This window comes from Leishmania martiniquensis, chromosome 30 (assembly GCF_017916325.1).
Source record: "Leishmania martiniquensis isolate LSCM1 chromosome 30, whole genome shotgun sequence".
NCBI lineage: Eukaryota > Euglenozoa > Kinetoplastea > Trypanosomatida > Trypanosomatidae > Leishmania > Leishmania martiniquensis.
The window spans coordinates 27,343-41,548 of NC_090165.1; the positions used below are offsets into that span (position 1 = coordinate 27,343).

General features: G+C 60.9%; 5 protein-coding genes across 5 annotated transcripts; all 5 read right to left on the bottom strand.

The window, feature by feature from the left end:
- Nucleotides 1-341: 341 nt before the first annotated feature.
- On the bottom strand, nt 342-1,031 carry LSCM1_03623 (uncharacterized protein; the record flags this gene model as incomplete). The annotated part of the gene is made up of 1 exon (XM_067321158.1): nt 342-1,031. The coding sequence occupies one exon, from the start codon at nt 1,029-1,031 to the stop codon at nt 342-344; it is 690 nt and encodes a 229-aa protein (XP_067176526.1).
- A 1,278-nt stretch (nt 1,032-2,309) lies between these two features.
- LSCM1_03624 (uncharacterized protein) lies at nt 2,310-2,474 on the bottom strand (the record flags this gene model as incomplete). The annotated part of the gene is made up of 1 exon (XM_067321159.1): nt 2,310-2,474. One exon carries the CDS (start codon nt 2,472-2,474, stop codon nt 2,310-2,312), a length of 165 nt encoding a protein of 54 aa, XP_067176527.1.
- Nucleotides 2,475-3,876: 1,402 nt separating this feature from the next.
- Nucleotides 3,877-4,275, bottom strand: LSCM1_03625 (uncharacterized protein; the record flags this gene model as incomplete). Its single annotated transcript, XM_067321160.1, has 1 exon — nt 3,877-4,275. The coding sequence occupies one exon, from the start codon at nt 4,273-4,275 to the stop codon at nt 3,877-3,879; it is 399 nt and encodes a 132-aa protein (XP_067176528.1).
- Nucleotides 4,276-5,425: 1,150 nt separating this feature from the next.
- Nucleotides 5,426-10,111, bottom strand: LSCM1_03626 (uncharacterized protein; the record flags this gene model as incomplete). Its single annotated transcript, XM_067321161.1, has 1 exon — nt 5,426-10,111. One exon carries the CDS (start codon nt 10,109-10,111, stop codon nt 5,426-5,428), a length of 4,686 nt encoding a protein of 1,561 aa, XP_067176529.1.
- Nucleotides 10,112-11,125: 1,014 nt separating this feature from the next.
- Nucleotides 11,126-11,887, bottom strand: LSCM1_03627 (uncharacterized protein; the record flags this gene model as incomplete). The annotated part of the gene is made up of 1 exon (XM_067321162.1): nt 11,126-11,887. One exon carries the CDS (start codon nt 11,885-11,887, stop codon nt 11,126-11,128), a length of 762 nt encoding a protein of 253 aa, XP_067176530.1.
- Between the last annotated feature and the right edge of the window lie 2,319 nt (nt 11,888-14,206).

A 14,206-nucleotide genomic window follows, 5' to 3' on the forward strand; every position in this document is an offset into this window, starting at 1 on the left:
GCTTTGGCAGGCAACAAAAAGAGCCCCCTCGAGGCGGTGCCCTAAACGGCTTTCCCGTGGATGACTAAGCGAGATGAAGAGAGAAGAGGAAAATGGGCGATCGTCCTCTGACCGCAGCTGTCGCCCCTCCCTTTTTCCCCGGCAACCTTCTGTTCATCAAAGATGAGTCACTAGTGCCGGCGGCCGAAGCGCTGTAGATGAAGAGAGAGCGACGGCGCCGTTATCAGTGGCGATGAGGCCCGTTTCCCAACACCATCAGAACCGAATTGCTCTCCTTTCTGTGCTTCGTGCCTTAGAGGACGTCTCTCTCGCGCGCGCGCGCTCACATCATCGGTTATCCACTAATTACGGTAGCTATCCAGCTGACGGTCCAACTCCTCCCGGGTGAGCTGAGGCTCGCGGCTGCGCTGAGGCTTCTTACTGTTGTGCGACTGGTTGTTGCGGGACTGGCCGCCGTGTTTGTTACCTGCGCGGTTTCCCTGGTTGTTGTTGTTGCTCTGACGGCCACCCTCCTGGCGACGACGGCCGCTGCCGCTGCGCTCCTCGCGCTCGCGACGCCCCTCCACTTTGGAACGACCGCGGTCACCACGGCCAGCGCGGGTGCCACGCATGCGTAGGCGCAGACGGCGTGCCCCGCCGAAGCGGCGACCCTCCGCAGGGCGCTTACCGCCGCGGCGCGCCCGCTCCTCCAGAAATCGCTCGCGGCGCTCCTCACGCTCCAAGTCGTCGGCACGGCGGAAGCGATCATGGCCGCTGCGGCGGAAGATGGATCGGTCGCTGAACCGGCGTGGAAGTGGCTCACCTCCGCGGCCGCCACGCATCCGGCGCACGACGCGGCGCACCTGAGCACCGCCCCGTCCAAAGCCCTCGATTCGGGTCCGGCGTTCGCTCACGACATAACGGCGCGGCGCAGCATAGTCGTCCTCACCACCGCGGCGGCGGTCACGTGCGTCAGCCAGCGCGGACACGCGGTGGCGGTTGCGGTCGTAAAGAGCGCGAAGGCGACGGCGGTCGAAGTCGTCACGCGGCATGGCGAGCGGGTGACAACGGGGCGGCAAAAAGTGGGCTGCGGCTGAGTCGCGTGTCGAGGGCGAAAGACGGCAGAGCTCTGGTGTGAGACTTTCTCTGTTACCTCCTGTTGCCCTTTAGGGGGGACTGCGAAGAGCAAAAGCGGACGGTGCACGCCCAGCCGTGAGAGGTAGAGGAAAGACGCTGCGCGACGGGGTGTCGAAAGTGAGGCAGAGAGGGGACACAGAGTCCACAGAGGTACTTCACTCTAAAAGGGGGCAAAAGTATAGCACAAAACTGCGTTGCGCCAATGCCGAGAAGCGCAGATGCGAGAACGGGGGTGGGCGTTGAAGTGATGGCGAAGAGCGAAGAGAGCAGCAGGGAAGCGGTGAAGCAGGCATGAGAGATCACAGCCACAGCCATACTGTGCGCAGAGAAGAGGCGCTGTGGGAAAGAGCTCGGGCATGCATTAGCGGAAGGCGCCTCCGCTTATAGAAATAGAGCCGCTACCGCTTTTCCTCTCTACTTTGTCGTGTGTATCACCCAGCATAGATACGTGCAGCTGCTGAATGGCGCAGAGGATGCACGCCAAATTTCTGCTTTAGTCGCGTCCTTTTCTTTGCATTGTCGCCCTGTTCCCGTGTCGAGTGTGCAGGTGCACCGACAAATAGAGTCGCACAAACAGAGAGCGAGGCAGAGAGGTACCTGAGACACAGAGATTCAGAGAGAAGGGCTGAGTGACGCGCACGTGAGTCTATAAGCCGCGAAAGGCATGCACCCGACTCAGTAAGGCGCAGGAGAGAAAAGCACAGCCCACATTCTTCGGTGGGGGCTGGGCCTGCATAGCGAAAACGTACGCGAAACAAATGCGGCACGCACAGAGGGGTGGGCGGAAGGGGGAGAGGAGGAGGGTATGATGGTGCAATGGACAACAGCCGACTCTCTACGTCGCATCATCACTTCTGCTGGAGGCCTCCCTGCGGCAACAGGTACGGAGGGCGCGGAAAAAAGGATGGAGGTGGAAGCCGAGCATATACTGCTGGTGCCTCTTTACCCATCCCGCAGGAAGATAAAAGGGAAGCCAGTGTCGGCAGGCCCCTTCCGGCCACCGAAGGAGAGCCGCTGCGCAGAGACGCACATGAGCGGCCGGGGGAGCACGGCGGGTCGCTTGGCGATTTGCCTTTGGCCCCTCATTCGGCGGTCTCCGCGCATGAGGCCGTTGTCCACGGTTTCGAATCGAACACGGTTCTTTACCAGTCCGACCCCCCTCGTCATATCACCCCGCCTGTGTCTGTAGCGGCTCATCGTCGCCGTGCGCGCTGCACCACCCTTGGTGGCTCCAGGTTATGGCTCCTGACGAGCAGCGCGGGCGACGCCTTGACCAGCGGAAGGTTCCACGGCTCCACCAACTCGTGGAAGCGGCGCATGACGGAGTCGCGCTGCCCCCGCGTCGACGGCTCCCACATCCGGTCAGTCATCCCATCCGTCCTCTCCGCCAGCATGGGTGGGTGCTCTGGTCGACTCGGCCTGGAGGGAGGGGGCGCGAGCGGTTGAGCGGGGCCTTGGGTCTTCACTCATGCTTAGCGCTGACTCCACCAAAAAGTATGGCACGTCATGTTCTCTGCAGGGGGGGTGCACGACACACCACTGCGCTGGCGGTACAAATTCTTTTCTCGGGGGCAGGGAGGGAGGAGGACCGACGCTGAGTGTGTGCGATGTCGCAGAGCCGATTCGCTGCGCTTCGAGTCGAGCTCGAGTCCCTCAGTGCGTAGCAGCTCTCGCTGCCCATCCGGATCGCACGCCGAGCCCAGAGCCTGAGCGCCTGCCGCTGCATGCGCCAACGCGGGAGCGACGCGACGTGATGCGTGGTAGCGGTGTCAAGGCGGGGTGCTGCCTGTGGCGTCTAGAGATACATAGTGAGGCAGCGACGCTACAGCCACCGCCCATCGATTGTGTACCGATTCGCCTGTCCTTCACGGGGAGCGAGGGCTGTGGCCATGGTACCGTATATGTGGGTACTCGTGTGTGCACGGGACGCCGGCCTGCGAGATGTGCGTCGGGCCTACAAGAGCTTCGCGCAGGCAGCAAAGTGGCACATGAGGTCGCGAAGAGGGGGAGGGGAGGGGAGGTAAATTATGTATCGAGAGAGGGGAGAGAGAGATGGCGTCAAAGGCTCCATCGACGGGGAAGATGGTAAGAGGGGCATGACCGTTCTTTTTGTGCTGCTCATTCACTCTCTCTGCCATTAGTCTCGGAGAAATCACCGCTCGCGGGGTCGGGGGAAACCAAAAGATATCTGCGGAATTTTATCTACGGATAGGAAACACTCTCTATGCGCGGCTCAAAGTGTGTGCGAAGGAGGAAGGCGGGCGATGCGTTAGTCGAAACGTGACAATCAGCGCTACTCAGACGTCAGCGCAGGAAAAAGGGGGTCGTTCGCCACAATCAGCTGCATCGGTATTACACTGATTGCTGGCCTTGCCGTGTCCACGCGCGAGGACAGCGCGCGTCACTGGCGGCGGGAATCATAGAGATGTGCACAAAAGAAGGCGAGGGCTCCTGTGAGGACGAGAGGTGAGCACGAAGCAGGAGTCGCGGGAGTGCGCCACGCTGTCGGGGGCTCTGCTCAGCTCGTCGCCGTGCTCTAATTTAGTGTCTTCACTCAAAGATTTCCGGTAAAGGTATGCGCTTCGATCAGCCTCAGCCTCATCAGCCCGCTCGCCATCTCTGGACCCCCCTTCGCCTTCCCATTCGGCCGCGCTGCCCTGCCGATCCTCCAATGCGCCACTTCTCACGTGCTCTTCACGACGCGCGTGAGCTTGAGGCCCGCTCGTGAAGGCCATTGTGCTCTCCACCTCTCTCCTCAGATTACCGCGGCACAATGCGAAGTGGCTGCTCATCTAACTTGGTGAAAAAGTCATTTAGCTCCTGCTGCCATTGATTGACCTCCGCCTCGCTCGGCACCGCCGCACATGCACGTCGGCGACGGAAGGAGCAGCTGTGATTGCTGATGTCTAAAATGAAGACGCTGTCCTCAGACAGACCACCGTCGGTGCCGGCGGTGGTACACGCGGACGGTGAGCACGAGGTCTGCGCCGGGGTCACAAACGGGTTCGATGGTATGAGCGAGGCTAGTCCGTTCGTGCTACGTGGCGGAGTAGCTAATAGGTGATCTATCGGCGTAGCGCGCATTTCGTGCGCGCACGACTCAGTTGCATCCTCTCTCAGCCGCTTCGCGCAGCCCAGTCGCGGCAACCGCTGGCTCATAGATGCTGGCAACTATGCCCAGTGGTGATTTGCACCTGCGACTGCGTTGCGGTAAAGGATGCCACACCGCCGACGCTTGAATAGACCGAGAAGCGCACAGAGGAGAGTGAAGGGGTGCTGGCTGAGATTCACTTGCTATCGCCTCCGTCGCAGAGGCGTTAGCCGCCAAGAGAGAAGGGAGAGAGGGCGTGAGAAGGATGGGGAAAGATGTCAGAGAAACTCTCGAGATAATCTTCTTGGGGGTGCGTGTATATATATATATATATATGTGTGTGTATGTATGTGCGGTCTATGATATCCGAGTTGCGTGGAGGGTGAAGAGGTCAGATATGTGGCGGTGCTCATAGATCAGCCTGCCTACACATAAATATTATATATGTGATATATTATGTATGCGCATACATTCGTATACGTACGTGAAGATTTATGCGTTCGTCTCTGCGTGCGTGCGTGTGTGTGTGCGTGTGTGCGGCACATCGAACAGGGGAACGGTTCCGGGTCGGAGAGAGAGAGAGGTAATCTCGCCGCGCTTGCCGGGGTGCGTGTATGGGTGCGTGAAATCTTTTGTTCGCTTTTGCAAGAGAGCCACCGAGTGCGGCGCGGAAGCGACATGGCGAAGAAAAAGGTCGTATTTACCCCTCTCGGTCCAACTGGCGTTCGCCCGCTGTGAGTGGGTGAGGGAAGGGATGGTCAGGCCAATACCGCTTTGAGACGAGAGTCGTGTCCATCAGCCATCGCTGGTGATGCCCGCTTCTACCCTTGACAATGTGGCGGCCATCACCACGCAGCTGCAAGCGCAGAGCTAACGGTTTTTTTGCTTTACATAGCGGGCCTCTGCGAGAAACATGTGCGCACATTCCGCAGACATTGGCAAAGAGGGGGGGCAGCTGCTCCACACGCCAAAGAGACACACAACGCGGGAGAGAGTCGCGAATGAAAGGGGGAGGGGCGCGCAAGAAAGAAGCGGTTGCGGCGCGCAGTCGCTACACCCACATCCGTTTCCCCCGGCCGATATTGCACTGCTGACTTCATGCGGCCACCGCCCCCCCTCCCCCTTCCTCCTCTCTGGCGAAGGCGATGCACTTTACATCAGACACTCAACGGCACGCGCACACGAGTACAAATGCCGAGACGCGATGCTGTAAGGCACCTATCGTCTGGCGCTCCTGCGACCCTTCTCGGTGGCCCCCGCGTGCAGCAGCGAGCTCAATATGACGTTTCCGTTACCGTGACCGGTGAGGAGCACGGGATCGTCCCTGATGGTGCTCATAAACGCGCATCGGCAACCGAAGAAGGGAACGCGGTGGCCAACGTCGTCGCGCAGCGTGTCCACCAGCAGCAGCTCACCGCTGGCCTGCACGAGGACGAGGTAATCGCGGCACAGCGTTAATTGAAGAATGGCGCTTGCCCGTATGGAAGGCACAGCTGCGTACAACTTCAGGGTCGTAACGACAAGGGCCGCGTGCTTTGCAGACCCAATGTTGCCCACATGCAAACGTATCACGGCCCCTTCGGTGTCTACGCAGAAAAGCAGCCCCGACCCGTTGCCGGCGGCAGCTACCAGTGGACATGTGTGCGTATAGGACGTGCGCTCGACCGCGCGCGCCAGGCTCCACAGCCGCACACAAGCATCTTTCTCACCGACTGTAAAGGCGAAGCTGCCGAAGAAATTCAGCTCGATGATGCGACCCGTGTGGCCCAGCAGCTCAGAAAACACGGGCTTGCCCCCATCGGCCGTGTAGATGAGCGCGCGACTGTGGTGGTGCTGAAGCACCGTGACGCCGACGCAGAGCTCGTCGGCGGAAACGTAAAGAGCGTACTCTGCATCTGGCTGTGCAGTCTTGGGGAGCGCACGCTCGTCGAGCTGGCCCTCTCCTCCCACGGGGTAGAAGCAGAGGTGGTTCGACTCCCATGCAATAAAACACACTGCATTGGGCCCAACCGCCACCGCGCTCCGCACGCGCCCGATAGCATGCGCGATTGGTGCCCCGGTGGTGAGCGAGTAAAGCTGCAGGCAGTGCGCTGAGTTCACAGTCACAAGCAACGTCCCTGTGCGGTTCGTCGACACGCTATGCACCGGTTGCGTCGACACCTTTGCGTTGCAAAGAACGTTAGTGGTGCACCGGCCCTCCTTGATTTGCTCAACGGAGGAGAGTCCCCGCTCAAACGACCATGCATGCAGACCACCAGTGGTGGTGGTCACGAACACGTTGGCCTCGTGCACTGTCACGTGCTGTATGAGTCCTGTAGGGGTGGATTCAGCGCCAATGAGGCTGCCCTTGTGTGAGTCCCACGCAATCACGTACGGCCCCGCGCGCCCCACCACCTTCGAAGAGTCCTGCGTGAACGTTATGTACTCGACATCTGCCTCCGCGCTGAAGGGGTTTACTAACGTGCCGGAGGAAGCTCCAGTCAGAGTGCGCCATATCCGCAGAGTGGTGCCCTGTTGGGTCACATAGTGGGCGCCAGTTGCACTCATGCGCAGCTGCACGAGCGGATCGGGCCCGACGTCGATCTGGTGCAGCAGGTCGCCGGCAGAGGTCCAGACGTGCAGAAACGTGCCAGCGAACGACACGAAAACATGCCCGTCGCGGTTGCAGCTGACGGCGGTGACGAGGCGCTCGTGGGTAAAGGTGAGCTGCTCCTTCATTTCCTCATCGTAGAGGTACAGGCAGCAGTGACTTTGCAGCATCAAATGGTTGCCCAAGAAGAAAGCACGCTGGCGCACGCCCTCTTCCACCTCTGGCAACTCGCGCATGATGCGCTTCTTCAAAATATCAATGAGGCATAGCTGACCTGTGACGGAGTTGGTGGCCACGAGAAGTGAGCCGAATGTGTTTAGGTTCGATGGCTGCACCTCGATTCTTATGTCAGGGAAGAGGAAGTGCGATCTGACTTCGTAGTCCCAGAGAATCACCTGCGTCTTGCTTGCCACCAATACGCGTGTGCCAGCCGCTAAAAGCACTCCCGTGATGCGCTGTTGGCGTTCAAAGGGCATGCGAAGCTCGGCGATTGGCTTGCCGAGGTCTGTGGTGAACACAAGCACGGAATCGTTTGTGGCCGCGACCACGTGGCCGCCCCTGCAATGGCACCACAAGCATGCCTCACCCGTGTGCGCTGACACCACGGCGGTGTTCTCCTGACCATCGTTAAGGGGTCGCAGAAACAGCTGCGGCGCGATACACTTCTTCGCGGCCTCCGCGGAGGCGTACGGCGAAAATGAGCGGCGCAGCAGCGCCGTCTGGTAGAGGTCCGAGGTAAAGTTGGCCACATCGCGCAGGCAGCCCATGAGAGGAATCTCGGCCATCACCGGCGGCACGGGTGGCCCATCCAAGGCGGCCAACTCACAGAGTAGAGGGCGCGCCTGTAAGAGGCGCAGAAACGCGTCCAGCACGTGAAGCCGATGGACAGGCCCACGCCGCAGGATGGCGTCCACCAGCACCGGGTTACGCAGGAGGTGTGCTGCCTGCTGCATGTTCCCATTTTCCATCAGCAACGGCACCAGATGCGCAAACGCATGCGGCACCTCAGCGCTGTGGGTAACGACGAGTCTGTACAGGTGAGACTCCAGTAACACACTCAGCTGCGCCACGTGCTCGCTGTAGAGGTCAAGGAAGAGCTTCCTCAGGATCGGGTGGGCGACGTGAGTGGTGGCATCTCGGTACCACATGAGAAGGCCCATGTCCGACAGCAGCAGCAGGGCGGAAACTGCGGTGTGGCGGGGGCACGAGCCCAGCTCCTCGCTAATGTACGCCAGCTCTGACGCTGGCAAGGGGGCTAAAGCAACCAGTACGAGGAGCGTCTCAACGGTAATCTTGGGATGCAGTGTGACGGCCTTGTCGTGCAATGACTGCACCAGCTCCGTCACCGTCGGCGGCAGCGCGCCATCTATCAGCTGGTGCGTTTCGTACTGCGACTCAACGTGGCGCCCAGTGCGCAAGAGGTGTTGCAGAAACGACGAGGCCAGGCGTGGGTATAGGACGGACATAGCCTCCTCCTTCTGCAGATAGCTCTTCTCCGAGATGCCGAGGGCTCCGCGCGAGTTGAGCTCCCACATGTCCATTCCAGGTAGCGCCACATTGCTCTCCTTCAGGAACGTTTTGAAGAGCTGTACAGAGTTTAGCTCCGTCATGGGCGGGCACAAGCACTCGAAGGGCTGCGGCATGCGCTTACGCAGCAGAGGAAGCACCGGGCTCTCTGTGTCCAGCGATACCGCGATGCGAATCGCTGGGGGCAGGATATGCGGCATCCACGCAGCCAGCACACTACAGTGGCACCCACATGTGTCAAGCATGTCGATACGGCCCAGTAACAGAGCCATCGTTGGCCCGGTGTAGATGCGGATGGCTTCCCGCACTGCCTCCGCCAGCGCATCGACGCTGGTGAACTCGAGGGTGCTCTCGGGGGCAAAGAGGTGAAGGAGGCGGTAAAAGAAGAATATAGCGCTTCTGTAGTTGATGTCCACGACGTGACACACCACACGCGCCGGCACCTCTCCACCCACGCTCGGCCGCCGCTCCAAAAGCTGACTCGCGACGTGGCAGAGGATGCTGCTCTTGCCAATGAAGCCGGCACCGTAGAGAATGAACGGGGAGCTCGTGTCCCGGTAGGGCCCAGAGGCGTATTCCAACACGAGCGCCGTCTTTTTGGGGTGAAATCGGCCATACAGCACATCACTGCGCATCATGTCCATCTCGTCGGCGTTCGTGTAAAAAAGCGTCGACTCCTCCAGAGCATGCTCCCCCTCTGCGGGCAGGAGAGCGGGCGTCGGCTCACGGAACGTCACCTGCAGAGAGGCGAAGAGGTCGCTCTGCCAACGCGCCTTTCGACTGCTCGGTGTCAGCACCACCGCTGGCACAGCCGTCTTCATTGCCGTGAGGGACTCGTAAGAGGCGCCTCCGGCAAAGCCCGCGCTGCGTAGCCACTGGCTCGCCGGAACCACGTCGGTGATGCCGCCAGGCAGCTCCCACGAAATCGGTGTGTAGCAAAAGAAGGCTCGCGCGGCACGGTAGGTGCGGGGCCGCAGCTTGCCCGTCTTGTCGCGCAATGGGAAGTGGATCGGCGGCTCCTCGCGCAGCACGCGCTCCAGTGCAAACAGCTCTTGCTTCGAGAGAGGCGCAGCACCAAGGAGGGCGACGCACCACGTCAGCTGATGGTTAAAACGGTCCCGGCACTGCGCCATCTTTGACTCGACCTGCTCGACTGAGTCGTCCTCTCTGAGGGTGAGGGCCGCCACGCGCACCCGCACGGAGGCCATGAAGTTGTTCACCACGGACAGGCACTCCTCGCAGTACTCCTGCACCGCCTTAAAGGAGCCAAGCGTCAAGAGAAAGACAGTGTGCCACGTGTGGGGGCTGCGCGGGATGCCATACGGCTCGTAGGCGTGCTGCTCCATCTCCTCGTTGGCCTGCAGCGTCGCCTGCAGCCGTTTCGCCCACTCCTCAGCCACCCCGCAGCCCTCCAAGCCGAGGTGAGTGAAGCGCGTGTTTTGCCGCGCTGCGGCCCACACTTGGCGAATGGCGGGTGTGGATAGGAAGTTGCCACCGACATCGACGCTGCGCAGGTTTTGGTGGCCCTCACTGATGATGTCTGCGAGGAGGCTCATGCATGTCTCATCGACACCGTTCTGTGCGAGGCGCACCTCTTCCACACACTGGTGCTGCCTCACAAACGACAGTAAGGCGAGCACACCAAGACGGCCGAGGAAGGTGTGCGAAGCATCGAGCAATCTTATGTGAAGGAAGTCCGACCCCCGCACCTGAGCCGCAATGTGACCGTTCGGTTTCACAACGTGACGCTGACAGCACTCCACATAGAGATCGTACGCGGTGTTCATGATGACGAGGAGGGGCAGAGTGTCGAGAAGAGAGCCGCGGAAGGGAGTGGGGTGTCAGAAGCGCTGCCAGCGCGTCTCACGCACGCGGGCAGAGGTCAATCTGGCGAAAGGGAAGAGCAAGCTCACGCGCCAGGCTACGGATCAGCTGACAAGGAGCGGAGGCGACAAAGAGGCGGCCGGCCCTCGTGACGATGTCTGTCTGTCAATGTGGGGAAGGGGGAGAAAGGGGGAGGGGGGTGGTTGTGCGTGCTGACAGACCGAATCGGCGAGGCGTGTGGTACAAAGGAAAAGAGTCGAGGCACCGCTAACGCACTTCGCCGCATCAGCACAGCCCGCGGTCCCTTTCCAAGTTCTTCGGCTGCCTCGCCGATGCCTGTTGGTGACAACAGTGCGTTTACGTCTGCGGAGGAGAGAGGGTGACAGAGAGAGACAGGACGAGGGGTGCACAGTGAAAGCAGCGCGCACGCGAGTTGGGGTAAGTGAGAAGACAGTGCACAGGGCTGAGTCGCCAGTGGCAAGAAAGGGCCAAAATATGAAGTGGGTGGCGTGCAGCGGCGCACATGGGCACACGCGCCCACGCGCAAAGCAGCAAACACTGGTGGAGGGGAAGCTGTGGCAGCGCCAGCCCTCCTTATCTGCTGCGGAGCGGGTCGACCCCAATGCGACGCCCGCCTGTCCATTCAAAATGATTGTGGCAAACAAAGCTGCGCTTCAAACGGTCCCCTGCGCGAGCACCGCCGGTGTCCGCAACGGCCCAAAGGGAGATGAAGCGTTACATACGCTACGATTCTTCAAAGCGTGCGTAGGCGCGCCTGAGTCAGCAACAGGTCAGCGAAGGGGTACTGCGCAGTCCTTGTCACCATCCAGGATGAGGAGAAGGAAATGCGCGTTGGGGGAGTGCATGGAGCAGCGACGCTAATGCACTGAGCGATCAGCAAGGGGAGACCTACGTGTGGTCAGGTAGCTGTCACCTAGATGCGCCATACGCGCTGACCCAAGTGCTGCCGCAGCGCTTCACGAGATCGTCAGCGCCAGAGCCCGCTGAAGCTCCATCGGCTCTTGTAAGGGGAAGGTGAGGCTGCTGCGTGTGATGGCCAGTAGCCTGAGAAGGCGGAGCGAATGGGCGAAGTCCAGATTTGTGTGCGGATACTCGCAGTGCAGCAGCGACGAGATGCACAGGAGCGGGGTGTGTTGCACCAGCACCGCCAGGTTCGCTGCCGTTATCTTCGTATGGTCGAGGTAGAGCTCCTCTAAGATATGTGCGCCGCCCAACGAGCGAATGTTTGGTAGTATGCCATGGGCGAGATGGAGATGCGTGGCAGAGCTCACGCAGCGGCATCCGCGGCGGGTCCTCGCGGGGCCAGCGCATGTGCGCAAAGTACCCAGCTTGGAGGCGCATGGCAGCCTGTGTGATGAACGGCGCAGTGATGGTGCGTACTCGGCCACAGTCAGAGAGTCGCACACAAAGGGCCAAGGAGGCAGTACGAGCTCCCGCAGTCCCGCAAAGGCGGGAAAGACTCGGCCGGTGCGGCGTCGGTGGGCCAAGGCGCAGGTGCTGAGGCGATGCCGCGACGTGAGTGTGGCGACCTGCACGGGCATGCCCTCCCAGCCGAACAGCAGCGAGCCCAGTGCGAGGCTGTCCAGGTCCTTCACTTGCACTGCCACATCCGCAAGCCCAAAGAGGCGGTAAAGTAGCTGCGCGTGCCAGATCACGAGCCACAGCAGTGCGCGGTGGAGGAACTCGTTGAGGGCGATGCCCAGGCGGTCCACACGCATCCGCTCTTTGGCTCGTAGAAAGGGAGGTAATGTGCGCTCCTTCCGCCAGCAGCCTACCGCGTGCGCGAGGAGAACCTTATCACGGACGCGAATGCCGAAGGGCTCGCTCCACACCACGCCCACACAACGCCGATCCCATGGCTTCGCGCGACGAGCTCGAAGACAGCACTGAGCCCCTGCGTGTTCATCATCTCGACAGCGTCGCTGCTACCGCATGGCGCATACCAGCGAGAAAACGGCAGTGCGCTCTGCGTTTAGCCTCCCCTTTACCCGAGCGCGGAGGGGGAGAGTGAAACAACGAAAGATGCAAGCGAGAGAAGGGGCGAGGAGGCGCTGCGTGATGGTCGCGGTGCATTCTCAGAGGAACACACACACACACACACTCACACTTTTGGAGAGCAAGCATAGATCAAAGGGAGGGAAGAGTCGGAGAGTTATCAGCTCTGCTTCAAAGCGCGCCGCAGCCGCTTGGCAAGCGTCATCGAGGGCCAAGGGAGCACGCGCGCACAGCTGAACATGTGAGATGGCCTCTTTCTGCCGAAGCGTCGCAAGACAGGCATCACCCCTTCGAACTCCTGCGAATGCGAGCCCGCCTGTAACTCGAAGCAGCACACACAAGAACTTTACACCCCGAAAACTGTCCAAAGTAGCCGAGCTCCTGACGGTGGAGGTGACTGCACAAGCCATAGCTCATGCGCGGCGGTGACGCGAGTCCCGACACTCCGTCATCGGTACCCATTAAAACAGTCGACAAGCAAAGAGTGTTTCGCTGCCCCTTCACGATACGCTTGAGAGACGTGACGGGTGCGCAATCGATCCTCACCCTTAAAAAAAAACGCACTCGGCTTGCCTGCGAGTGATGTGTGTTGGGGTGCTCAAGTAGTTGCGTGCAATGCGCCGAAGCCTCCACACACACATATGAACCAACACTTTCTCGCCACTCCCTCTTTCCAGTAAGCGCCAGTCGGCAGCAGAACATAGCGTACGAAAGCCGGATCGACGATGCGACGGGAAGAGCGAGGCGGGTGCCTGACACGCCCAAGCCAAAATCGAGCACGGCTACAGAGAAACAAGCCGTACTGATGCAGAACGAACAGGAGATGCACACATGCAGCATAAGAACTTTGCGCACGCTGCCCTAACTTCAGCGCCGGTCCTTTGATAAAACGGCAGAAACGACTACACAGGTGGGGTCACACCTCTCATGACTCGCGTCTCTCATCCACGACAGCCGTCCCTTTGCCATGATGCGCGCAACAGCTGGGCAGTTCGCAACAGAGCACACCCCACAACCGAGCACCGGCACACAGCTTTCTACTCAGCCGTGTGCAATTCTCTGCCATGCAGAGCACACGAGCCGATGTGCCCCCATCACCCCGGCACTGTTGCGGGCCCCCACGCGCGTTCGTGGTGCGAGGAAGCGGCGGACGCGCGCGAGAGCAGCCCCGCCGACTCAGCCGCCTGGGCGCGGTCCCCGCCTCACAGCCCGCCCACCAGCCTCCCAGGGCGTCACGCCCTGCGTCCACCTCGGCGCGGCTCCGGCTGCACACCACCACGAGGCAGTGGGTGGGCCGAGTGGGATGCGCTCGAGTCCCGCTGACGCTCTGCCCACCATTCGGATGGCGCAGACGTGCCCACGGTCGCATGTGGCCCGGGGGCAGCGCCATCCAGGCCTCGGCCGCCGACATGCGCAGCGGGGCGTCGCTCTGATCTCCGCACGTCGCACATGGTCGGCCCTGCCACCACGAGAGGGGCGGCTCGGCGCCCGCAGGGGTAGAGGGAAAGAGCGGCTGCCTGGCCTCCGTCCGCAGAGAGTGGGGCGCCGCACCAATGCAACGTCACGGCGTGCTGGGGTGTGTCCTTCCGATGCTCCCTCTTCCCTCTTGTCAAGGGGAGGGAAAGACGAGACCTCCTCAGCATGCGCATCGGCACATCTTTGGTGCGGAAAGCGAAAGAGGAGCAACAGGGAGGGAGGGCAGCTGCACCAGTGGCGGCGCTGTCATCCGAGCAGTGAATGAGCTCTCCAGAGAGGGAGACAGTGAGAGACATGTCGATGGTCTTCTGACGGTGGAAAATGCCCAAGGAGACGATAGCGGCAATGGAAAGGGAGTGCGGCAGCGCACACGCACACCCGCACACACACAGCTCAGAGGCACGCAATCCTTGGAAAGGAGTCCGCGTGCAAAACGGCAGCGACCACAATGGCGGCCCAGCCGCTGCGCAGAGCACATTGCCGGGAGGAGTCCGCGGAAGAAGAGATCAGTAATTGCAATCCGACGAGGCGACGAGGGAGTGATGCGTACGGCAGCAAGGTCGCCG